General features: G+C 38.6%; 2 protein-coding genes across 4 annotated transcripts in view; one reads left to right on the top strand and one right to left on the bottom strand.

Moving 5' to 3' along the window:
• The window catches only part of ALPK2 (alpha kinase 2), a 165,766-nt gene extending 159,602 nt beyond the window's left edge, over positions 1–6,164 (bottom strand). For all 3 annotated transcript variants that reach the window (XM_042453898.1, XM_042453902.1, XM_042453899.1), the window contains exon 1: positions 5,787–6,164. The gene's annotated coding sequence lies outside the window, so the exon portion shown is untranslated. The remainder of the gene's footprint in view (positions 1–5,786) is intronic.
• Positions 1,595–27,330, top strand: MALT1 (MALT1 paracaspase; the record flags this gene model as incomplete). The annotated part of the gene is made up of 12 exons (XM_042447848.1): positions 1,595–1,682; positions 2,069–2,095; positions 4,472–4,504; positions 7,783–7,986; positions 11,088–11,265; positions 12,274–12,348; positions 15,117–15,244; positions 16,024–16,173; positions 16,991–16,994; positions 21,252–21,402; positions 23,528–23,653; positions 24,548–27,330. Coding segments are annotated over 10 exons (963 nt in total), but the record flags the coding sequence as incomplete, so codon positions are not given.

The following is a 27,330-nucleotide window of genomic DNA, read 5'->3' as shown; positions in this document are numbered from 1 at the left end:
TTAAAACAAGGACAATACAGGTAAAAACATACAAAAAGTTAACATTAAAATAGAAATAAACTTTTCACATTACTAAAAGAATTTAAAACATTCTTTAAATAGATCAAAAGCAATTGAAAACAGTTCCATCTAAAACAATACCGCACCCTCTTAAAAGTCCATTCTTTAAAAACCTTCTGTTCTAAAAAGATTATTGGAATAAAAATATTTCTTTGCTAATGGAAGTATAGCGAGGAGGGAGCCATTCTGGTCTTCATGGGAAGGGATTTCCAGAGCCTAAGGAGAACCAATGGGAAAGACCTTTCTCATGTCCCATCAGTTGTGCCTGTCAAGGTTGTGGGACTAAGAAAAGGTTCTAGACCTGCATTTTCTGTTACATCTCTATCTTAACCAGCAGCAACTAAAAAAATATAGTTCACTCTCACCATACATGCCCTCGCCATACATGACTTCAAGTACAAGCATAGCTCAGTTAACAAAGCCTCTGACAAAGAAGGTCCTTTTTACAAAGTCTTTTTATATTCAAGCAGTCTCATTTTTCCTCCTTGTCCTCTTTGTAGCTAGATTTTTTAAAGCTGCTTTAGCAGTGAGAAGATAGTGAAAGAGCGCTGGAGAAACAAATGTTTGTGTCAGGTTGCAACAGCTTGTCTACAGTAAACAATTCCATAAAATCTTGAGCTGGGAAATAGTAGAATTCTACTTAGGGTGACCCTACTTATGCTGTGTATGTACAGTATGCCTACCCATCATGTTAAAGAAGGGTAACTTTATAAACCTAGCCACTGAAATGGAAATCATAAGAAAAGTGGAGGCTGGCATTTAAAAAAAATTGGGTGCATTTTGGAGGACTCCTTCAAGTGTTTTCTAGAAAATTCAAAATGTTTTTGTTAACTTATGCAAAGTTTACCTTATCTGGTTGTTTCATTTCACATGTGCATATTGGTTTGCTGAAGCATGCTCTACTTTTTTGTGGTGTGGAAATCTAACCTTGTTCTTTCCATGTTATTTTTGCCTCTGGTAAAAATTGTTGTTGTTGTTAAAGAAGTAGTGCCTAGAAAAACATCTACTTCATTAACTGAGGTGTACTTGTCCTATTACTATCATTATGGAAGAGATTTAAACATGTGGTGACACTCCTCACTGTAGAAAAACAGTTGGGCTTGAAAGTGCTTAGAATTGTGTCCCACATGTTTGATTCACCAATAGTACAGATCCAACATTCATGAATTCTAGATATAAAAATTACACAAACTGCCATTCATTTTGGTCGTCTTGTTCCCAAAATTTAGATTTTACTAATTCTAATCATGGGAATATTAAATGGCATCAGGCTATGGGGGGTGGGGGGTTGGAATCATTTGCTGACTTCTTTTAATTTGACTGTACAGTGCTGAATCTTTTGACTAGTTAATTAGTAATGAATTAACAAAGCAAGAGTTGTCTAATTAGTCCTTAACTCACTGACAGGCATTTTAGCTATGTTGCTTCATCATAATGATGTATGCTACGTAGCTTACTTGCAGCTTATTAAATCTTTGTTTATGTAATGTGACTAGCAATCTTATTTCCCATTTGTTTTCATAACTTGTCATAAATAAAATCAAAATCTTTATTCCAGCATTCTTTCTTTCTTTTTATTGAAATCCAAGGTGGAAAATCTATTGCAGTTGAATGCAGTGAAGGTAAAGTCAAACTGATGCTGTAAAGCTTATTTATAAGCCCTGCATGCTGTGGACTTGGGCAATTCTGGGATCTATTGCTAAAACAGATTTCTACAATATATTGAGCCATCATGCTAGATCAAATACTGATACATTTTCACAATCATGGCTAAGGTTCTCATTTCTTCTTGTCCACTAATGAAATAAAATACATCATTTTCTTCATTGCAAATATATAGCTGCTTTATCTGCATATTATTTTTAAAATTTTGACATAAAATGTAACCATTAACCATTATCTACCTTCAGTCTTCAGCTTGCTATTAGATATAATAAAATCCTGCTCACAAACATAGAAACATTTTTCTCCAGTACATCAATGGTAATTTTTATGTATTCTGTTTCAGAGGACTTAAGCTGCTTAAGAAAACCTGGTAAGTATCTTATACTTTCGGTACTTTATTTTCAAAGCAGTTTTGTGTACCATCTATGTGTCTTAGTTGGGACTGTCCTGTTTTCTGTGCCCCTTAAAAACTGTAGAAACATATCATTAAAAGCACTTGAGAGGCAAGGAGGGTGAGGCCAGATAGCTAAATTTGGTTTTATGTTCTGTCATTTCTGTACCACTTGTTGTCAGTGCTATGAAATAGCACTATGCTATGAAATAGAATCAGTCTCTTTGCTGATTATCCTTTAGCTTGCATGGAATTATAAAGAGGATCTGAATAACCAAGTGTAAAATAGGTGTGTATGATGTAAACAACCTATGATATAAACCATCAGGTGTTCAGTAATTCTGTGGTATCAGATAATAATTCCACGTGGGATTGTGCCAAGCATTTTGTTACTCAAAATGACTATTTAAAAGTCATGTCAATCTTTCTCTGGCTGCAGGAGTACGTTTGCTTTTTTGCCAAGTGCTACCATAGCTTCCAAAATATTCTGAGATATTATATAATAATCAGGCTTCTCTAGTCTGGTGCCCTCCAGATATGTTAGCTGGGCCTAATGAGAATTAATACATCAGGAGAATACCAGATTGCAGAAAGCTGATAGATGTGCTTCATGGATCGTTTGAAAGTAATTAGTATTGCTTGCTCTAGCATGTGTTGGTTTTTTTATTATTGTTGTCTCGACATTGCAAGGAGTGCTGTTACAATAAAAGCCTTTTTCATAGAACAAAAAAGCTAGCCTCTGTTTTTCTTTAAAAGGCAATATATTTCTCATCTTTGAAAAAGTGAGCAGTTTTATATCTGAGACCTACACTGGATACGTATCGTGAACCTGAGGAATTGTTGCTAATTTGACACAGTAATTTTACTGATGTTTTCATGACCAGTGATCATCAAAGTGAACGGCATGGGGCTATTTCATTGATACAGTGTACCTTATATAATCAGAGTTTTTTGGCAGAACAGCCGGATGCATGTAATCAAAGTGCAGGTCAGAAGAGCTATGGTAGATTAGATCAACAGCATATCAACTTTTATAGACTTACCGACTTACATATACATCCAAACTATTCTCCTAACAACCCCCTAATAGAATCATAGAGTTGAAAGAGACCACAAGAGCCATCCAGTCCAACCCTCTGCCATGCAGGAACTCACAATTAAAGCACCCCCAACAGATGGTCATCCAGCTTCTGTTTAAAGAAGGACTCCACCACCCTCTGAGGGAGTGTATTCCACTCTCAAACAGCTCTTACTGTAAGGATGTCCCTCTAATGTTGAGGTGGAATCTCTTTTCCTGGAGCTTGCATCCATTGTGCTCGGCCCTATTCTCTGGAGCAGCAGAAAACAAGCTTGCTCCATCCTCAATATGACACCCCTTCAAATGCTTAAACAGGGCTATCATATTACCTCTTAACTGTCTCTTCTCCAGGCTAAACATACCTTTAAAAAAAAATAGTCAGGCTTTTAGCCAGGCTATTAACTGGTTGCTAGAGAAGGGCCTTTTGATGTGGTAGATGCTGTACGTTTACACTCATCATTATGTTTTAAATACTTTTAAACTGTTGTATATTAGTGCTGTTTTAATTTGTCTAATTAACAGAATTAAATTGTTACAATTGTTATTCTTTTAATAAGTAATCTGTTTTAATATTGTAACAATATTAAAACAGATTACTTATTAAAAGAATACAAATATAGTTAAAAAGTTGGAATTTTAAAATACTTAAAATGATATAACACTCTAAGCTGGCCCTTTAATAATAACTATATTATTTAACTATATTTTAATTAGACTCATCCTTAGATTGTAACAATCCGAAAGCCTTTAAATGCCATATTGGCTTGCTAATTTATATTTAACTTTATGCATTTTGACCAATAACCTATTTTAAGATGTTTCCACCATCTTCCATATTCCAGGCTCATCCTGTCATTTCTGCCGCCACTTACGAGCTGAACCTAAATCCTCTCCCCTATTGCTCCTCCTGCAGTGCTATATTGTAGTACCTTTGAAAATACCCTAACTTTCAAAAGCCATTTGTAGTCTAATGATTGTATCCTAGGAAATAGTTAAGGTGTAGGAGGATTGTGTGTTGCATGTTCTCAGGATTGCAGCCTACTTAATTTTAGATTGTATTACCAATTGGAAAGTGAAATGTCCTCCTACATACAAAAAATAATAATCTTAAAACCATGTTGTGGATGAAGAAGAGGTACAAAGACATTTTAACGTATAAACAAAAGTTGGAGGATACAAGTTGGAAAACTTTTTAATGTTTTCAGTATTAGTAAATTCTGCTGACATTATGAAATCAAAACTTATTCTTCCTTCCTTCCTTCCTTTTTAAAAAGCAGATCTTCAAGAACAGTCAACGGAAAGACAATCTGGTAAGTAGTTTAATGCTTCCTTGGAAACATGGATACAATTTATATTTAAAAAAAGGAGAGCAAAAACGAGTGTTTTAGAAAGCATCAAGTTTGCAAAGTACTTCATTGATGACAACAGAGTTTGGCTCACCAAAAGTTTATTTGGATTGCTCCCTGTTTACCCTTTTCTGTTTTTTTTTTTATTGACTGTGTATTAGGGCTAGGAGTCTGTCTGAACAAAAAGAGGGAGAAAGTATGTACAGTTGCATTATTATGTCTTCAATCGTACTTTAGTACCCTGTGGAAATCCTCTCAGCTGGAGTTACCTTCTGCACCCTAACTCAGATTTCTACTGAAGACCATTGTCTTTGTGATGCTGAAAAAATAATTTTTCTGCATGCTTTGGAGTTCTCTCCCCTTCACCATTTTGAATGTATATGTGACAGCCAACATGGTATAATGGTTTGAGCATTTGGCTACTGCTCTGGAGACCAGGATTCGAATCCCTGCTCAGCCATGGAAACCCACTGGGTGTTCTTGGGCAAGTCATACTCTCCCAGTCTCAGAGGAAAGCACAGGTGAATCCCCCTCTGAACAAATCTTGTCAAGGAAACCCTTTGATAGTTTTGTTTTATGTTCACCTGAATCACCATAAGTTGGAAATTATTTGAAGCCACAGAATAACAACACTATGAGAACTTGCCAGACAGCAGTAACATATTCTGTAAGGGTGCATAGGTCTATTAACTACTTTGAATAAATTTGCTTCCTTAACAATACATTTGTGTTTTATTCTGTTGGTATATCTGTGATTCTTTCAAAGTGTCAGTTAGGACTAAAATATTGTGAAGGTCTGAACTTTGGCTTGAATATGCAAGTGGATTTTATTGCTTTCCTATAATGGGAGAATGTCTACACTAAATAATGTTGCTTACAGACAGGGTTAATTTTTTTTCATTGCCTAGCATGAGATTTGGCTATGGGTAGGGGTCGTTTGAACCCATTCTGGGAAAGGTTCCACTGGAACTGTATCCTTTCTTTGGCCAAGACCATTCTTTATAAAAGGGATTAAAGTATAGACCAAAACAACAAAAGGTCAGTACATTCTGACAGCACAGCAAAATTTAAGCCATTTGCATGATAGGGTTTCCATGCTGCATGAAAGGTCAACGTAGTATGAAGTATAAACGAACATATCCATACAATGATGTATTCATACAATGGAATGTAGTTGTCTCCCTTTGCTGCTACATGTTAAATATTAGTATCTTACTAATTTTCTATCTTAATCCTTTTAACAAACCTTCAACAGTTTAGTCTGGACTGTTATGGTAAATAGTTCATTCAGCCTGGATATGAGACCAATTGCCCAGCAGCTTTGTTGTTGTCACTGTCATTTCCACACCAACCAGTTTGCTGTTCTGGAAAAAAGAATAAGTTAACTTAATCACCCACCACCACCTTCTGCTGAGGCTCCAGCAGAAATGAACAATATAAATGCATGCTAGAATGTGACCCTGCAGAGATTGTGAAATAAGTAAAATATGATCTATTATGTAATAAAAACGTTGCTGGGCTGCAACACTTCAGACCAGTAGAAGTGCTGATCTCTTCATTATATGTTTGTATGTATTAAAACAGAGAAGAAGATGAGAGGAAAGAACTAATATTTTCTAATTCATGTTTAGTGGTATTGGTGTTTTTCTTCATAGGGACCATGAAAATTTGTAGAATCCTTTGGTGTTACGAGTCTAGGACTACGTACAAAGTTACAGATATCATGATACATGTATACTGCCATTAAGGAGGGGTGGAATGGCAGGTAGTAAGAAACAGACAGTGGGAGAATTGACATAGAGAATTGTGGTACTGTACTAAATCAGCTCATTGTTTAAGCTTGTTTAAGGCTGCTGTGATAATCTTTCAATTTACTGTACTGAGATATTTAAATGCTGTTCTTCATAATATTTGCATATTATAACTAGTATAATACACAATGGTAATTGGAATACAATTGAAAGGGCAATTTTAAAAAATAAATTGTAGTGTTTCAAACTATACCATCTTCCCAATACTGTTCTAAATTACAAACTTATAAAATGCCTAAGGAGAGCCAATTCCGTGAAGTAGTTTGACTGTTGGACTAGGACTTCCATAGAGTAGGTTTATAATTCCTGCTCAGCCATGGAAACCATCTAGTTAACTTTTGGCAGTCATATTCTCTCAGGTTTAGAAGTAAGCAGTGACAAAACTCATTTCAAAAAATCTTCTCCATAAGACCTTACGGTAAGTTGGAGTCAGCTTTAAGGCATGTAAAGGGCAAGTCAAAAATGCCCAGGAATGTAAAAATATCATAACTAAAAACTCAAAGGAAAGCAAGATTTGCTCTGGATGAGCCCCTTTGAAGAAACATTTATGTACAGGTCTGACTTCTCTATTGCCATGTCAGAATCCAGCAGTCTCCTGGCATTTATTTCACTGACAGTATATCTACCAATGTTGCTGTGAAGCCTGTATTTAAGAAGGCATGACCTTAATGTTTTCTAGTCAAAAGGAAGCTTAGAGTTTGGAGTTTGGGTATGAGTTTTGATGAATAAAGCAAGAATCAATCCATAGTAATTTTTTCAGGGACAAGACAAGTTGTACATTCTCTAATGGAAGCATAATTTATAGTGTCTTTTGTTTATGTTACACCTGGCAGTTTTAAGTTTATTTTCCCAATTTATTCATCCCCTTGGGATTAAGACAAGAAAAAGATATTATGCTGTCACTGTAAACAGGCGTGAATTAATGATTCTCTGTTGTACTAACCCCATGGACAGGTGGTCATTGAAAACTTGAGCGTGTATAATCATTTGTAACTGTCTCTAAAATGGCTTTCATTGTGGTGAAGCTTTACAGATTGTATTTCATCTATAAATGATCTGTTTATTTGTGCAGCAGCAAGTATAAACATCAAATTCAGTCCAAAGAAAAGAGATCAGTCAATAGAAGTTCCAGGAAAACTGTCAACAGGAACAACAATAATAATTCAAACATACAGACTTCTCTTTATTTGAAGACCCCAATTTCTTAATTTTTTAAAAATCTCTAATTATTTTTCTTATGTATATAATCATTATACATTAAACACTTATACATTATTATCATGCTCTCTAACAAGTACTTGGCACATTACAAATTTTCTGTGCAGGAAGTACTTACATGTAAGGCAGTGTGGGACCTGAATGTGGGTTATCATATGGGTAACTTGCTTTGTACGCACTATGAAAATGCTGTCTTTTATTTTGCCTTTGTAGCAGTGGACAAAGTGGCTCTGTTGATGGGCAATATGAGCTATTGTAATCATCCCAAACTCAAGGCTCCATTAGTGGATGTTTATGATCTAACCAACTTGCTCAGGCAGCTGGACTTCAAAGTGGTTTCCCTGCTGGATCTTACCGAACCTGAGATGAGGAATGCAGTAAATGAATTCTTATTGCTCCTGGACAAAGGAGTTTATGGTAAGACATAATAGCACAAAGGCTAGTTGTCTCCACCGCAATGCAGAGCTTCCCAAAAACTTGTGTAGTTGAGCAAAGTGAGACAGGCTGTTTGGAATTTTGGCATAGAGTTTTTAGCAATAAGTTTTGAACTGGCTGGACTGGGTTTCTTTTTCCTGCCTAATTTAGGGGAGTCGAGAAAGAGGAGAAAGCACCTGTAGTCTTGGAATTGCTAGAAGGGAGGTATTTTCTTTAACTTCGAATGGGGAGCAGCAGGGGAAAGAAGAAACTGAAACCTGGTGTTGTTGGAGGAACAGCTTTTTTTTGCCAGCTTAGAAGAGATGTGCAAGGAGGATGAAAAACTGGAGTTTTGAAATGTTGGTGTAGCTGGAAGGAGTTTTCGCTGCTTGTTTAGTTTGGGGTGAGCAATCTGGAGTTTATTACCTAGGTGGGCTAGGGTTCTGTAATCTGGAAAAGGTAAACACTGATGTTTTTTCCTTTAATCCGCTTCAAAATTGGTGACAGGTTGAGTAAAACAGCTAACTACTTCACTTCCATTGAAACACTTCCCTCTGGTCTCCATTGGTTCCCTATGGAAGTGGCTCTCCCTCTCCTCATTTACACCAGTCTCAATTTCTTTTGCATGCACAAGAATGCAACATAAAGACCTGCCTATATATCAGATGGCTTTGGTCTATACTGTTAGTAGGTAATTAATATAAACAATTTTGTGGAATTTTTGGTCTGGAAAATAGGATATTGAGCAGATATTGTAGCTGATATATAAGAGAAGACACAAGGAACTGAACAACCATGGAGTTGTGGTCTCTGTATGAACATATATTAAGCTGTCTTATACTGAGTTCTTATCACCAAGTTGTCTACTCTGATTCTAAAAAGTTGCTTTCTGAAATAAAATCATCCCTGTTACTTATTCCTATGTTATAAAAGGTAATGGGTGCCATTACTCATTACCATGTATAAAAACTCAATTGTTGTATTACTTATTTTTCACTAGCGTAAAACTGGAAAACATTTGTTCAAAATGCCTTTAAAATAAATAACTCAAAAACATTACTTGTTATACCAACACAAATATGACAGTGTTCTCAGCTGACAAGCTACTTTTGAATGTAATTTTGGGTGAAACAGACTGCCCCAAAAGGGTGAATTGGGGCTGCAACAGAGCTGCTTGCATTGCAGCCGCAGCAAGCACACGCCATGACCCCAATCCACCCCGCTGCCGGTCCAAATAGGAGTGGAAAAGATCCTCTCCTATTTGGGCTGGTAAACGGCCGCCTTAGGCAGTCCTAGCACAACCCCAGGGTAGCTTCAAGCACCTCTGGGAATATGTGGCATCAAAATGCCACATACCCAGAGCAGCTTGAAGCCACCCTCTGAACGGCTGGGCAGCCTCCATCTTGGGGGCATGCTCTGTCATAATGCTGCACCCCAAGCCCTTTGTTAAGCCCTTCCTGCTAGTCCTCCAAAAACTCAACTTCAGTGACTGCATTCCTGATAACTCATGAGTTCGGAATTCTTCCTGTCAGCAACTTTCCAGGATCTCAGTCTTTCCTAACATCAATCTTTTAACTCATGTGTGGTTATAGTGCAGCCCATGGGCAATATGTAGCCCCTCAACCATACTTTTGTGGCCCCTGAAGCCCTTACCAGTCTCCAAAGCTCACCAATCCCACCATTTAGTTTTTTTAAAAAATAAAAATTATTTTTTAAACAAAATGGTACTCTTTTGAGCAAATTTCTGTCCCAAACTACACAGAAAGCCCCCCAAACAGTGAAAACATAAAAACAATCCCACTGCACCACTATATAAGTACCTCAGTGCCTTCTCAAAACAGCAACAGGAAGTGACACAATGTTATCTTCTGTTCTGTTGTGAGAGCGTCTGCAGAGAAAAACAGAAGGATTTGGGCTTGCTGTTCAATTTGAACAGCAGGGTGGATCTGGGGGGTAATTTGGCCCTTGGTGCCCATGGAATTGCCCATTCCTGCTTTAAAAGAAGCTGCCTAGACCCTTCTATGTGCAAACTTCATTCTCAGCAACTGATTTTCCCTTCCCTTCTTGTCAAATCTCTTTTTGTGTCTTGATACTCAGTAGTATTTATTTTTCATAAAAACTTTCGTTGCAGCTATTTGTGAGGTGGGACAACCCCTGTTGTGGGTTACTGAAGACAAGTAATGGTTTTTAATTGGATGTGCCTGTCCAACTGGTGCCGGGGAAGGTGAAATGATTGCATTGTGCAATGTTTTCATTGATCAGATGCGTAATGCTTGATGCATCCAGCCGTGGCTGATGTGACATTCAACATGCTTTTTGCCCTCTGTTTGCCTGAGCCAAGGGTCACAATGACAGGAAGATTTATTACAGCAGCAAACACTCCAACAGACTTTCTGACGGCAGAATACTTTGCCGTCCCTTTTCATAGAGGAAGTTGATCGTCAAATTGGTCACAGCAGTGCGTGTGCTGCTAGTCTTTGTAAAGTATGGCACATTTGTTTCAGCTTTATTGGTTTTTTTCTGTATCCATCACCCCCACAAGTTTTATATTTGAAATGAGATATTTAAAATATTTTTAAAGTTTCAGATTGCATATGAGAATCTAAATGCTCTTTCCACATCTGATACGGCAACACAGCCATATCTGTTGCTGCAAGTCTTCAAAAAATCTTTTTTAAAACAGCTGCCATCTTATTTTGAGAGTTTCTGACATACATTTTATAATTGCTTCTCATAAACTAACACTTAATTTGTTCCTCATGAGTACTAGTTCCCTTGCAGCTTTGGTAATGATAATGACTATGTTACATGTTTTACAGTTGATGACTAAATAGTTTCTTTTTAAAACAGCTTTGCTCCAAAATATGCAAACCTGACAAAACTGCCATTCTTATCACAGGAATGGAGAGAGGTACTGCAGCAATTGCAGAAAGTCAAGTCTTTCCCAATTTATCAAGGATGGTCATGAGAATATAGTAGGAATTTTGTTTATGTCAAGTCGGAATATTGCCCACACTGCCTGCTTGCTTGTTAGCTTTGTAATTTAAATATATGAGCATTTTACTTAGTCTACGTGCTATTCTATTGGTTTTGTTTCTCCATAGGTTTATTATATTATGCTGGGCACGGCTATGAAAACTATGGTAACAGTTTCATGGTCCCTATTGATGCCCCAAATCCATATCGAGCTGCAAACTGCCTCTGTGTGCAAAACATTCTCAGACTGATGCAAGAAAAGGATACTGGACTCAATGTATTTTTACTGGATATGTGTAGAAAAAGGTATGAAAGGGCTTTCCTCACTTAAAACATTCTTCCCAAGTAAATCAAGGCTCAAGCTGTGTTGATTCTACAGAAAAAGACACATTAAATAGCTGAAAGACATGAACTGTACACACGTCAGGTGTGGGAATTCAAAGTAAAAGGAAAAACAAATAAAAAAGAAGTATATTTGCTACATTATGATTTTTTTTATTGTGGATCAGTCTGTGGAAGAAGTGAGGACAATGACAAATGTCCATATCTGGTCTAGATAATGCTGATTCAAATAAAAATTCTTTTCTTCCTGCCCAACAAATATAACACTTTTTTATCTGTGCAAGGAGAGTTGAGTTGGGGGGTTTTCCCCTCCATAACACCGACAGTTCCATTCCAAGAGATGAAAGCTTGATATTATACTGACAGGGAAGCAGGCTAGCATGCTGGGGGTTTTCACCCTACTGTTAGTGATCTCTTGTCATGGCTAACTCTCACTGCTCTTCCCACTCTCAGTTGCTACAGAAAAAGTCTGTTTGCAAGGATATATAAAAGCTGCTCCTTCTCTTTGTATAGGTTTCAAAGCTTCTGCTACCTATAGCAAAGTTCTAAATTCTGAAGCCTTTCATATGAATAGCATAATGTTCAGCCTGGCTCTGACTGATCCACAGGATAGATAGGCCTAACCAAACAGCTTTTAAAGAGTGTATGTGCCCATTTTTAAGCCACCTGCCTTTAGGTACTTTGTAATGGCATCACCACTCTTAACTCACTTATGGCTTATAATTATTTTAAGTCTGTGGAGGCTTAACCAATATCTTCAAGACAAACATATTTATTGTGGCATATCCTTCTCAGGACCAAAGACCACTTTATTAGATGCATAAAGGTGGCTGAGCATATATGCCATGAGTTACAGAAAGGAAGATAAGGAGGGGAAGTATATTAAAATAAGTGAGACCAATTGTTCACTTAATGGACTATCTTTTGGACTAATCTGATTCTGTGTTTGTTTGCTTGCTTGTTTGCACGAAGGAATGAATACGACAATACCATTCTCATCTTGGATGCTTTGAAGGTTACAGCTAACATTGTTTTTGGATATGCCACGTAAGAATATTATTTGAACATTGTAGATTTGATTTATGTTTTTCTTGCTTTAGTTTAAAAAAACAACAGGATAATGTGGTAGCTTATTCTGACCTTCAAAGACAATACTCGGTTGTCCTTTCAAAGAAAGAGTTGAATTGACGGCAATTGCTTGTAGCTAGAGAAAACCTTTATATAGTTTGTGGAGTCATTTAGACTCATTGCAACATATGGACAAAATAAATCATTATCATTTAAATTCTGTGCAGTCTACAGTGTAGATGCACCATGGAATTTATTTCAGTCATGAATAGGACTCTGATGTGAATTTCAGGTATATGTGCCTCTTCTCACCACAGGAGAAAGTAAAGGAGTTGAGCTGTAAAGTGGTTATCTGAATGCAGTTACCTACTTTGCCACTTAAAGAAAAACCTAAAGGCAGATGATACAGTGATGAAGGGTGGATATTTCATATGCCTTAATTCATTAATGTTTTCTCCTTGTGGTGAAGAGAAAAGCTCATGAGCCAAAGAATGTGCTGGGTTGAGAATTCTGGGGATATTTAGCCTGGAGAAGAGAAGGTTAAGAGGTGATATGATAGCCCTGTTTAAATATTTGAAGGGATGTCATATTGAGGAGGGAGCAAGCTTGTTTTCTGCTGCTCCAGAGAACAAGACCAAGAACAATGGATGCAAGCTACAGGAAAAGAGATTCCACCTCAACATTAGGAGGAACTTCCTTACAGTAAGGGCTGTTTGACAGTGGAACACACTCCCTTGGTGTGTAGTGGAGTCTCCTTCCCTGGAGGTCTTTAAACAGAGACTGGATGGCCATCTGTTGGGGATGGTTTGATTAAGAGTTCCTGCATGGCAGGGGTTGAACTAGGTGGCCCTTGTGGTCTCTTCCAACTTTATGATTCTATGATGCTTGTAAGTAAAACTTTTGCATGGAACCTATTTACTGGCATCATGCTATTGACATGTGCAACCTATGTCTGTATGTATGTGTTCTGGGGAGTTGTTGCCGAGGTTGGAATGGACTGCCTCCTGTGTACAATTATCAAAAAACCCTGAAAAAATGCTATTTCATGCTACCTTCCCCCACAATATGGCCATTAATGGGTGGTGGAGAGAGGGAACAGCTGCGAATGGCCATCTGTATGTCTATGACCAGACACACAACAAAGAAATCCTCCAGAGGTCCTGGAAGATGACATCATCATTGTAAAACTGGTTATGTGAATATAACGAGATGCACAATGATGATACCATCTTCTAGGACCTCCAAATGACTTCTGTAAGGTCCAAGATGATAAGTTTGCTGTAATCACATAGCCAGATCCATCCCAGCCTTCCTGTCTTCCCTACCAGTCACTAGATGCCTGTGAAAAAGGGGAAGTAGCATGAAAAAGAGGGGTTTTCAGGAACAAAAGACAGGAAATGTCATGGATTTCCACTTAGCAAAACTTCACATGTTATTTTAAGGCAGATCTCAGTCATTTCTGTTTTACAGATGTAAAGTTAAGGCAGAGAGAATTTGCTAAGTCTCAATTCCTCTTACAGTTAGTATAGCTAATGTAATTGCAGTCCTTTCTATACTTATGTGAGAGTAAGGCATATTGAAATCAGAGAGCCATGTGTGCTTTACAGCAAGAATACAGTATTATTGTTACTAATCACAAGTGCCCCACATTATTATAAAGATTTAGAAATAATAAAATCTGAACATTTGTAAAATGGGTCAAAGACAATTCCTCCTTGTTGCTTCAACAACTGCTGGGGGGGGGTGTCCCTGGACATGTGGGCTAGCCCCATTCCAATCAGCTCCTGTTGATGTGCCTCCTTTGCATTTTTAGTTCAAGTGGGAAGGTCCTCTATGCTCTTACTTATTAAGAGCTTCTCCATGGGTAGTCCTGGGCATGTTACACTAACTCAGCCTCAGAGGAAGGCACAGCCAAACCCCTTTTGAACAAATCTTGCCAAGAAAACCACAGGATAGGTTCACCTTAGGGATTATGGTACCATAAATTAGGAATGACATGAGGATCTGTCCTGCAATGGGAGTGCTTTATATGTGCATGGCAGTGTCCAAGCAGATAGCAGACAGCATAGCCATAGTAGACATTGGCAGTAGCAGGTGGAACTTCATGGAGGATTCTTTTGGATCTCAGGAAGCTACATATTCATCAAATAGAATGTGACTGGGATCCAGGTTTTATCTCTGCTATGGATATAATATGTGTCATTGAGAAAAAAAAGAGCCAGTATGGTGTAGTGGTTTGAGTGTTGCACTATAACTCTGTAGACCAAGGTTCAAATCCCCACTGAGCCATGAACCCCACTGGATGACCCTGGGCAAGTCATACTCTGTCAGCTTCAGATGATGGTGATAGCAAACCCCCTCTGAAGAAACTTGCCAAGAAAACCCTGTGGTAGGCTTGCCTTAAGGGTCGTCATAAATTGGAAATGACTTGAAGGCACACAACAGCCACAACCTTGAGAAAAATACTATTTCCAAGCCAATAAAGATAGACTTCTTGGCAAACTCAGCACTGTTCTGACAGTGTGTAAATTTGTGTGCAAGCTTTATAGAGACCTTGAACAAAAATGTAAATGCTTACCAAATAGTTATGTGTTTTATTTGTAAACTCTGTTGTGGAATCTGATTTTTCAGTATCCTATAAAGTTCTGTGTAATGGAATTTATTTAGATTTGCTCAGCTGCACTATACTGATATTGCTCCATACACCTTGCAAATTTGTGCTGTTGTTGTTAAAACATATTTTAAAGATGCCAAGGAGCAGAAGCTTTTGAAATTCAACAGTCTGAATTATCCAATGGGATTTTCATGAAGTTTCTGAAGGAACGCTTGTTAGAGGACAAGAAGATTACTGTACTTCTTGATGGTGTGGCAGAAGGTGAGAGAACCCTATGAAAAGTAAAAAAAAAAAAATCTTGAGTTTAACTGTACCTGAACCAGTCAGGAACTGCAGTTAAGAGAGACCATAACTCAGCGTGGAGGAGTTATTTTTTGCAAAGCAAGTTAGTTGGTATATGTTGATTTTTAAAAAAGAATTAAAACATAGCTATATACTACACTGCTGTGTAGTTCTATATATGCCGAAATGTACTTGTTGAGTCAGTATGGCATACTTCGAAGGCTCAAGTCTATGAAAGCACATGCTACTAGCTTCTGTCTTTCACTTAGTCTCAAAGGTGCTGCAAGATCTCTTTGCATACTATTTGGAAATAATACTTGTAAAGCTTAGTTTTGGTGTAAAATAATGGGAACATACATTTCTTGCATCAAGTACGCTCTAGGAATACAATGTGTGTGAGTGCATGTAAGGGAAGATTCTGATGAACCTACCTATACATGCATAGAGAAGTCTGGGAAAAATCCTGAGAATACCATGATTGACATGATGCTTAAAATGTTTGGGTCCTATTGAACATTAAGTGTTTGTATGTGCACATGTGTGTGTCTGGGAGGGTCTGTCTCAAGTGGAAGAATTTGCACAGTATGTTCCACTGTACTGACTCTTAAATAACCAGGCTATAAAATCAGGTTTGTCATGGAAACGCTGACACAATTATAACCATAGCAACATAATGGCATTGCTGGGATGTAGGTGCTTTAATTAGAATTTTCAGCAGCTTTGATTCCTAGAAAATGATTTGTATCTTTTATTTTTAGATATGGGCAAGTGTCACCTTACCAAAGGCAAGCAGGCTTTGGAGATTCGCAGCAGTTTATGTGAGAAGAGGGCATTAACTGATCCTATTCAGCAAACAGTAACCTCACCAGAGGCACTAGCACGGAATCTACAGTGGGCAAAAGCACATGGTACAGTAAATATGGAAATGCTTGATTTAATTAGCTGAGTTAAACCCCTCACATCCCAGGTGCAACAAATCGTAGTATTGTGCATATATTAAAATACTAAATATTCCTTCTTTCTCCCCTTCCCCCTGTGGACATACAGATTTTCTGCCTTCCCTTCTTTTGTGCAATTTAGATGCTGGTACATTGGAGACAAATAGCTTAGTACTGTATTTTAATATATGCACATCTCAGATGGAACAGTGTTTAAACTTCACAGAAAGCGGGTAGCTTGAAAGAGTGTGCATATGTGTGCAAATGGACAGGAGGGGGGACAAGTTCAGATCAAAGGGAGCACTCTACCAACTGTTCGTCCAAGAGGGCATATAACTAGACTTTTTCCAGCTCTATCTTCTGCCTCTATTTCCAGAGCAATTACCACATTAAAAGTTCACATTCACAAGTAGATGGCTATGGCAGTACATTATATAATGCTTGGAAAGATGCTGAAGCTGTGTATGTACAGTCTGTATCCATGGATTCTGCATCCATGGATTCAACCATCCATGGCTTGAAAATATTCACACACAAAGCAAACCTTGTTCTTGCCATTTCCATAAAGTAAACCTTGATTTTGCCATTGTATATAAGGACACCATTTTATTGTGCCATTGTATTTAATGGGACTACCGCACCCACAACTTTTGGTATCTATTGGGGTTCCTGGGACCAAACCCAAGCAGATACCAAGGGCCCAGTGTATGGGAAAAGTACACTGATACAGCCATTCCTGTATCAAATTCTTCAAAATATTTGTTGTCATATGAACATATAATGGAAGAACTTACCCATACTGTTCATTTAAAGACAGGCCAACCCTTCTAAACCATTTAAGCCTTCAACAAATTTTATCATCCCCATTCTAAATTCAGAGTCTTCTTAGTAACCAAGTAGACAGTTAGAAGGAAAGTAATGATATACAAACCCCATGTTCCATATCCCCAATCAGTTGATGTTTCATGAAAATGTTGTTTCATTGGAGATGAAAAGGAGCAATTTAATAGGCTGGATTTTAAGACTACAGAGGATACCTCTGATCTTTAACCTATTCTCTTTCTGTCTGTCTCTCTCTCTCTCAGCATTGCATATTATTCAGCATTGTTTTTTATTTTTTTATTTTTTGTTTAATCATCTTCGGTTTAAACTTTTCCCCTCAATTTTGGACAAGACTTTTGAAAGACATCTAGAGAACTGGAATTTGCTATTCTTTGTTGGGCACTAGTCCCAACCAGAGTAGACCAACAAAATCAATAAAAATGTAGTAGGTCATCATTTGTGCAAATTCCATTGATTCGGTGAGTCTGCACTAGGTAGAAGCTAACAGTTTTAGGTCAGGGGTGGAAATCATGCAGCTCTCCAGATGTCATTGGACTTCCCAGCAGCCTTTGCTAGCATAAAATGGAAGGGAATATGGGAATTGTAGTTCAACAACATCATGAGGTCTCCAAGATTCCCACCCTTAATTTAGCCCTTTATTTTTAATATTTTAACAAAAACACTAAATGAGATGGATATAGATATGTGCATTAAGAGGTCTGTGGAGCACAAAGGGAGCTGAACACTACCAATCCCTATCCCCTTGGATTCTGTGTGTTTTAACACCATAGATTAGTTATTACAGCAAAATTAGTGCTGAGGTGGATGCATGCTTCTTCCCCATTTGTATTATATTTCTTTTGACTGCTGTCGATTTACTCATTCGTTTTGTAAAATGCAGAAACAAGGTGTTTTTTTAAGTAATTTACTTAAATCTTATTTTAGAAGAAAAAAAGAACAAAAAATAGATAGTAGGAGATGATCTGTGCAAGATATATGAGGAAGTTTTTGCCAAAGAGAGGAGGAGGAGAGAAGGAGCTGGGCAGCCATTTTGAGTGGTGACTGTTTGGATTTTTAAAAAAAACATTGGGAGAGTGTGCTTGTTTCTGAGGGGGTGGAGTTCTGTGAGTCACATCTGTGAGTCATTAGGCAGTGGAGCTAGCAGACTAGCTCTATACAACTCCTCCCAGAGCCGTGCACCATTTTTATTTTATTTCTTTTTCTTTTAACGAAGAAATCTACAGCAGAAGCTGCAGGTGAGAAGCAAACCTTGAGTCAGAACCTTACCCTTAAGTATAAACTAGCAGCCAGGACATTCCCATAAAGTTATATTCCCAGTAGATTGAGCTCGCTGCCAAAGACTGGTGAAAAGGCCAGGTCATCAGGGGCTTCAACGTTGGTGTTTACCACAATCCTGTTTCAGTGATTACTAAAGACTTCGCAGTATGGACACTGAGGGAACTGCTGCAGTCACCTGCAACACTTGTGGGATGTTTGTCTTCTTGCCTACAGAAGTGGAGAACGTCACATGCACCAAGTGCAAGTTGATAGAACTCTTGGAGGAGAAAGTACAGCAGCTGGAGTCCAGACTAGCTACACTTCAGCATGTTAGGGAGCAAGAGGATTTTCTGGACACAACGGAACCTACGATCTTGGATGAGTACCATGCAGAGGAAGTTGCTGGGGGAGAGGAGGTCACTTCACATACACAGGAGGTAGACAGCTGGAGGAATGTCACACAGAGAAGTAGGCCAAGAAGGGATTGTTCTGGGAGCTTGCAGCTAGAGAATCGATTCGAAGCTCTTTCCCTTATCAAGGAGAACCAGGAAGAGCAGCATGGACAGACTTCAGGGACAGAGCAGGCAAGCCTGAGAGTCCCACCCAAGGGAACAGCTGCTGCTAAGCCTCGGAGGAGGCGTGTGGTCGTAGTGGGGGACTCCTTGCTGAGGGGTACAGAAGCAGTGATTTGTAGGCCTGACAAGATGTCTCGAGAGGTGTGTTGTCTCCCAGGGGCAAAGATCCGTGATGTGACAGAGAGGCTGACAAGACTGGTCAAGCCTACTGACCAGTACCCCTTCCTTTTGGTCCACATGGGAACCAATGATACTGGAAGACACAGACTGCAGAACATCAAAAGGGATTATGAGGCGCTTGGTAGGAAGCTGAAAGAAATGGATGCACAAGTTGTCATCTCATCTCTTCTGCCAGTTGAAGGGAGGGAGAAGAAAATAGTGGATGTGAACAACTGGCTCCGCAGATGGTGCCGCCGAAAATGATTTGGATTCTTTGATCATGGGCTGCAGTTCCATGAGGAGGGACTTCTTGCAATGGATGGGTTGCATCTCACACCAGTTGGAAGAAATATTTTTGCCAACAGTCTCAAGAACTTGATCAGGAGGGCTTTAAACTGAGTTCCATGGGGGAGGGAGACTATTAAGGAAGGCGAAAGGGATGGCGAAAATAGTCAAACTGACATAGAGGAAACAAGAAAAAAAGTGCAAGGACCCAACAGTGGGAGGCAAAAAAACTTGCACAAGCAGCAAGTAAAGGGGACCCATGGTCTGCGATGTCTCTACACTAATGCACAGAGCATGGGAAATAAGCCAGATGAACTCGAACTCCTACAAACAAAGCAAATAGATATAATAGGCATCACTGAAACCTGGTGGGATGAGTCTCATAAGTGGAAGGTAGAAATAGAGGGGTATAACCTTTTAAAGAGAAATAGGCCAAACAGGAAAGGAGGAGGAATAGCACTATATGTCAAGATATTTACACAGTGAAGAGATCCAGGACATCAATCCAGGAAGCCAGGTGGAGAGCATCTGAATAAAAATAAAGGAGAGGGAAACAACAAGGAGTTATGGTGGGAGTCTTACAGACCCCACCAAGCAGACTGAGGAACGGACGATGTCTTTCTAGAACAGATAACCACACATTCAGAAAGGAGAGATGTAGTAGTGATGGGTGACTTCAACTATCCTGATATTGCTGGAATTCAAACTCAGCAAAATCCTCAAGGTCTAACAATTTCTCACTGCCCGAAGACAATTTCATGGTCCAAAAGGTGGAAGAGGCAACAAGGGGATCAGCTATTTAAGATTTGATCCTAACCAACAAGGATGACTGGTTAATGGGGGTGCAAGTGGGGGATCCTTAGGTGGAAGTGGCCAAGTTCTCGGGAGTGAACAAGGGAAGGAGAAGCCCGGCATAGTCAGACACACATTCTAGACTTAAGAGAGCGGATTCAGTAAACTTGAGAGAGTGATTGAGGGGGACCGGGGTCAGAAATAAAAAAGAGAAGGGAGTTCAGGAGGGTTGGGAGTTTCTCAAAAGGGAGATACGAAGGCACAATTTAAAACATTCCAGTAAGAAAGAAAAATGGGAGGTGTCTCAAGAAACCAGGATGGATGACTAAGGAACTTCAACTGAGCTAAGTTTTAAATGGAACATGTATAAGAAATGGAAAAAGGGGGAAATCACAAAAAGGAATTCAAAGAAATAACAGGCATGTGTAGGGTAAAGTCAGAAAAGCAAAGCGCAGAATGAATTCAGGCTTGCTAGAGAGGTTAAGAAACAATAAAAAGGGCTTTTTTGGATATGTCTGCAAATTGAACATGGAGTCAACAGTGTGATGCAGCAGCTAAAAGCCCAATGCAATTTTAGGCTGCATCAATAAAAGTATAATGTCTAGATCAAGAGAATAGTGCCACTATATTCTGCTTTGGTCAGGCCACACCTGGAATATGTGTCCAGTTCTGAGCACCACAATTCAAAAAGACATTGAGAAAGTGGAGTGTGTCCAAAGGAGGGTGACTAAAAGGTTGGAAACTATGTCCTATGAGGAACGACTCAGGGAGCTGAGGATGTTTGGCCTGGAGAAAAGAAGGTTAAGAGGTGATATGATAGCCGTTTAAATATTGGAAGGGATGTCATATTGAGGAGGGAGCAAGCTTGTTCCTGCTGCTCCAGAGAACAGGACCCGGAGCAATGGATGCAAGCTGCAGGAAAAGAGATTCCACTTCAACATTAGGAGGACCATCCTGACAGAGAGCTGTTCGACGTGGAACACACTCCCAGAGTGTAGTGGAGTCTCTGTCTTGGCTACTAAAATAAATTTCAAAATGACAACGTAGCTAAGGACTAATCCGTATGAGAAAAGAAACAGTTTGTGCAACTAATTGAAAGACAAACAAAAAACTAACAAAAGTGCTTGTTTTCCAGACTCCTGAAAGCATGTGCCTCAGTTTAATTGTGGCGTCCAAATTCAGCTTGGTTTTGCTGCAGAATTCTCCAATGTGATGGTTGTCTATACAAGGATAATAAGAAACCACCTGAAATTACAGTGTGCAAAGCTTATGTCACAGATTTCCTCTTGTAAGTTGGTGTTAGAAGGTTTTGTGGTATTCTTTTTTTAAATGAGGGGGGGGGAATTAAGTTTACATACTGGCCATAAACACAAATGGTAAATTTAGTGGCTGGAGGTTTGAGGAAAAAGAAAGGGAAAGCGATTACTGTTAAATCTGGAATATTTAGAAGTCAGGCTTGCAGATCTCCTTTTTTTTTTTTTTTAACATGAACCCCCACATCCTTGCAGAGGTGTTTCCTTGACTTTGAGATGCAGTGGAAACTGGAAGACTCACTATAACCTGTCCCACATTCAGTCCTCCTAGATTCTTGTGAATGGATCGGTTTCCTGGCATTACCACTATCTTTCCCTTGATTCAGTGGGCAAGGGAATCTTTTTTACCTTACTCTTTTACTGGGAGAATGGAATAGTCATTAAGCTTCTACCAATCTTAATACTCCCTATCTCCATCCAAACATAACTAAAACAATAATATAATAATGGATGAATTCTAAAGCGCTGGAAGGCCTTTTGTCTTTAAAAGAGGTTACGCTATATTTATATGAGAAAAGATCACATCACATTCTTAGAAATATATTGTGAGCAACATCATAATTACAGAACATCTCTCCTGGACTCAGTTAAAGGTAGCCAGTACATTTAAGCATACCAGATCTGGCACAAATATGGTAACAGAGTAACATCCACAACCATTGCTAGCTAAAGCCCTATACTTGCCTCTGTTATTCCTTCTGATTGCTACCATAATTTGGATTTTAAAAATTGGTAACAGAGTAACATCCCACAACCATTGCTAGCTAAAGCCCTAACTTGCCTCTGTTATTCCTTCGGATTGCTACCATAATTTGGATTTTTAAAAATCCTGCAAGTTACAACCTGCTGCACCTCTCAGATCCCTGGAATTCTCTTGCAAGGAAGGTTAAAATGGTCCACTCATTGTTGTCTTTGGGGTGAAGCAGACGAGAAGGAAAAGCGGCTGTAAGCGAGTGGGTCAAGACCCCACTGACTGCATCACCTGCTCCCAAAGCAGCCTGCATGCACATGCCATAACCACACAGCGTGGTGTCAAGCTGTGCTACTGGGTATGTTTTCGTTGTTTTGTAATTTTCCCCCCACCATCCATGTGCACTGTCACACAAACAAACTGCTGGCAACTGCCTGCTACCTAGATGCCATCCTATTGGATGGCCACCCCCTTTGATTGTGCACATAGTCACATCTACAATCCTCCACTGGGACACTGGCAGTGCTCCCCACATTCCTCTTTCACACACCCCTTCACTCCATGCCCTGTCTTCAACTGTCTGTCTCCATTGGAGGTGCCACACATTAACTTTTTTGTATTGCTGCCCTGACCACTTGGTTATGGCAGCGCCATCCTTTTTTAAATGTGCACCTGCCTTGGTGCACTTATATGCAGCTTTAGGGTTAGGGTTATGATGGAGCTTTCTTTTGGGATCGGTCTCACGTTGGGGTGTTTATATGCAGGGTCAAAGGTGCGCACTTTTCAGGCTCAAGCAGTTTATTTCCACTTCTTTTCAATCTGGCATTTTCCCCTTTAGAGTGACCAGCCACTTCAGGGGGGTGCATCATCTAAACGCCACTCCCCCAAAGTGGCTTGAAACCACTTCTATTGACCCATCTGTTTGATCCCTTTATGTTGTTGGGTAAATACGTTCTTATTCTAAAAGGCTTACAAAAATTGAAAGTTTTTAAAGAAAGGACTTTTTAAATAGTGCTGTATTGCCTCTGTTTTTTAAAACTCGGGTGTAATTTTTAATTGTAGGTTTTAAATTGTTTTAGTATTACTGATAATTTAATTATATTTTAATGTTAACCTACCTTTTCAATGTCGTAGGTGTATTGCATTTGTTTTAATTGTAAGCCATTTTTGTCCAATTTTAGAGGAAAAAGTGGGATACGAATAAAGGTGATGATGATGATAACTATGAAGATAATGATATAATAACAACTTTATTAAATTCAGCAGAGTGTTGTTGCTATTCTTAATTATTTGAGACTCAGATATCCACTACAAATCACCTGGAATTCTGTCAATACATCCAGCTCTACCTTCTTACCATGCCTATGTGAAGCTTACATAGTGATTTTTGTTTTTTTATATTTCATCAGGATTTGGATGTAGATCCCAAAGAGGCAAATAAGGGGACTCCTGAAGAAACTGGCAGCTATTTGCTTTCCAAAGACTTGCCAAAACATTGTCTCTATACTAGAATATGTTCCCTACAAAAGCTAAAGGTTAGTTCATTTCCTTCTGTCTTTCAAAATCATTGCTTTACTGAGTCCTGAGAATAAGATGAACATTTTTGTAACCCAACACCAATATTGGTAGCCTTAAATTAGTAGGTGCCATTTTGAAATAATCTAGTAAATGTAAAAGCTTCCTATGGGTGCAGCTTTTGTGAGTTAAGCTAGCAGAGTATTCAGTGTGGGAGAGGAAGGCCTTCAAGTTGAGGTTTCTGAATATGGATTCCTTGATCCCTGGGAAAGTGCCCTGAGTTGTATGGTAGAAACTAGGTTATGTTAATTTTGTGGAGTGGGAATAAGAAGCACTTCTCCTTCTTGCTCGTTAGAAAACTACCTGGAAAAAAGTAATTGGGACTTCATTTACAACACTGACATGTGAGCTATGGAACCAAGTGTAGAAACTGCCTGGAAGAGGAGAATGAACTATACATCAACTTTTCTCAACTGTAAAAAACAGCAGTAGATGACATATTTTTTTAACATAAGGAAGAACATCTGGCAGCCCTTGGTTTATAACTCAGCATATATTATGATGTAGCAGCATGTACTAAAGTGAATATGTTGGCGAGAGACGGGTTCAACTTTTACTTCTATTCCTCAAGGAGTGAGAAAGTTCAGTCACCATCCTAGAAAATCATATTTGTAGAATAATCTGAGCTATACATCAAGCAAACAGTTGTTTGTGTGTGTTTCAAGTTCCACGTATACATCTTAAAACAAATGGGGACTCCTACTATAAATGGGAAATATTTTTTGTGAATTTGTGTGAAGAGAGGACAAGAGTACTTGGATCAGAATTATCCTCTTGTGTTTGAACTGAAGAGCTCTTTTGTTTGTTTACACAATAAGTGCTGCACATTAATATTCTTTCTTTTTAATTTACAGGAAGACTTAACTTTCACAGTTTCCTTACACTATGAATATGCTGGAGTAGATGAAGTTGTGGATGAAAGGAAAGTTGTTAACATTGGCAAACCGCTCATTGCCAAATTACGCATTCATCAAGGATTCAGGAAGAATAGATGTTTCCAGAGCTGTTGTGTACCTAATGGGCCTTGTTTTACCCAGTCATCTGATGCAGGGCCAGCTGTATTTTGCCCCTCTCATCAGAATCAACAGCCACATCCCTATGCTGGCTTTCCCCAGCCAAACTCTGTTCACTCAGAGGGCATTTTGCATCCGGCAAGGTGCCAGTGTGATATCACTCCAAATAGATTAATTGCATGGCAATCGACATGGCCGTATTCATTAAGTTCAAACCAAGACAATATACCTGTGGAAACAACAGATGAACTAGAATCCGATTTCTCAGGAAATTTAAGATTGTCTCGTCAACAGTAGCCAAATTGCTTACATGGCAGTTGTTGGTAACATTCCTCAGGTAGGCAGTTGCAATACTGCTTGTGCATCTTAGGATTTCAAAGGAGGGCATTACCACTTGCAGAGAACATTGATGTGGATCCAGACTAACTTTGGTCACATGGAAGTCCCAATGAAATTAGTGGGACCTTGGTGGCTAACCTTGTCTGGGTCTACCCCACTGGATATACAGTACAAGTCTGTCTGTACTTTTAAAAACTGACAAGACACTTTTAAACAACTGGAAAGATTTCTTGCTTCATTCCCAGATTTTTCCTATGTTGAAAGTTAGGAATAAGGAGACTGCAGGCCACATGGTAAAACTTTTCTAGGACATGGCCACATAGCCTGAAAAACCTGTAAAAAACTATGGATGCCAGACCTTCAACTTCACACATGGTAATGGAGTAGCCAAAAAGGATTTAGTTGAAGCAGTCTCTTGCCTTTTTGCAAATCCAGGTACAGGTCATGCAAGAGTATGTTTGATGTTCAGAGGATAATGTTGGAGTAGCAGATATTGAAAGTGACAGATGTGTGAAAGATGTTGGAATCTGGTGGCCATATCTGGAAAAAAGATATTGGGTAGAGAATAGAGTTTTGGTCTGATCCATCAGTGTGGATACAATCATGATGGCAGTATTCGATATAATATGCTGTTAGGAAATGTGACCGGGTGGGTGCAGTTAATCTCATGCCCTTATGGGCTTCCCACAGGGGAATTTATTTGGTCATGGGGAAACAGAATGCTGGACTAGATCATCCTTTAGTTTGATCTATATGTAACTAATATGATATCTTTATTTCTGTTCTCTGAATTATTAATGAAATATGTTCCAGAATCTATACTTTCAAAAACTTTATTTATTTTTATTTATTACATGTATATACTGTCATCCTCCCAGTGTGAGACCCATTCACAAACGATAAAACAAAGGGCCAAAGCAGACTGTAGAAAAAATCCAGCTTGAGCTCTGGCTCATTGCTAGGGAACTCTGAGAACTGTACTTTTATAGACATTTATCCTTCTCTGTTAGAGAGCTCTAGTGCCACAACAAACTACAGTTCCCAAAATTCCCTAGTACTGAGCCAGGGCTGTCAAAGTGATCTCAAGCTGCATTATTTCTGCAGTGTGTTGTGGCCCAAAATCAGCTAAAATCATAATAAAATCATAAGTTAAACAATATAAAATTAACATAAGTTAAACAAGAAGACTCCCTGCAAGCAATTATTCGTTAAAAGTCTATTTAAATAAGAAAGTCAATGAAAGGAGAGCAAGGAGGGGTCCAGTTTACCCTTCTATGGAAGCAAATTCCACAGACTGGGAGCAGCCACTGAGAAGGCTCCCTCCGTATCCTCACCAAACAGGCCTGTGATGGTGGCAGGACTGAGAGAAAGCCTTCCTCTGAGGAGGTTAAGACTGGCAGGTTCATATAAGGTGACAGGGTCTTTCAAATAGTTAGGATCTGAGTTGAATGGGGCTTCATAGCAACACTTGTGCTGAACAGTGTCTGAATGGTCAACCCTAGATTTTTTCACAGGGCTGGTTTATAATTCCTGAACTTGCATTGTGCTTTATCTGTTAAACCAGATTGTCTTTCTGACAACTCAGTAGAGTCCAGAAATTCAATTCATCTTAGAGTTTCTGATTTCAGTTTCCCATCAATAGAAGGACATTAGGCACTTTAGTTACTTCAGTTTCTTATAATGATAACTGTGGTAGGATTTGACAGTTCTCCACAGTGTATACTCCAAAAACATAAACCTCAGTGAATGATGACATTTCTAGTAATTCTTAATTATTTGGGAAACCAGTAGGAAATATGAGAGATTTTTGACACCAGTAAATTTCAAGACCATCTGAATGTCATTGGTAAATGTATTTCTTATTCATTTTTATCCTTTACTGGTAAAGGGTAGGACTTAGTGTGGCACAGATGTTAACAATGAAGTGTATGCTTTTTGACACAATCGTCTGTTAGACTTAGTATGATGCCATTGTAGAAATTTGTTTGAAAACTAAATAACAAATACATGTTTTAAATATCCATGTGCCTTAAATAAATTATTCAGCTTTATCAATAATTTGCATCATTTAATAGTAAGTGCTGTAGTTTATGAAAACACATATGTGATATATTTAGTAGATGAACCAAATTGCTTTTTGGTCATTTTCTTGTACTTACTATGATTTTTATTTGATACTGTGAAATAATTTGTAGTTTTTATTGAAAGATATGTTTCAAACAAGATGCTATACTGGAGATAAAAGAATACAGTATAATCCAAATATAGAGAGTCTATAAAATTTC

This window comes from Sceloporus undulatus, chromosome 2 (assembly GCF_019175285.1).
Source record: "Sceloporus undulatus isolate JIND9_A2432 ecotype Alabama chromosome 2, SceUnd_v1.1, whole genome shotgun sequence".
In the NCBI taxonomy this organism is placed as follows: Eukaryota; Metazoa; Chordata; class Lepidosauria; order Squamata; family Phrynosomatidae; genus Sceloporus; species Sceloporus undulatus.
Note: the sequence above shows the minus strand (reverse complement) of the source record. Positions and strands in the feature narration are given on the sequence as shown.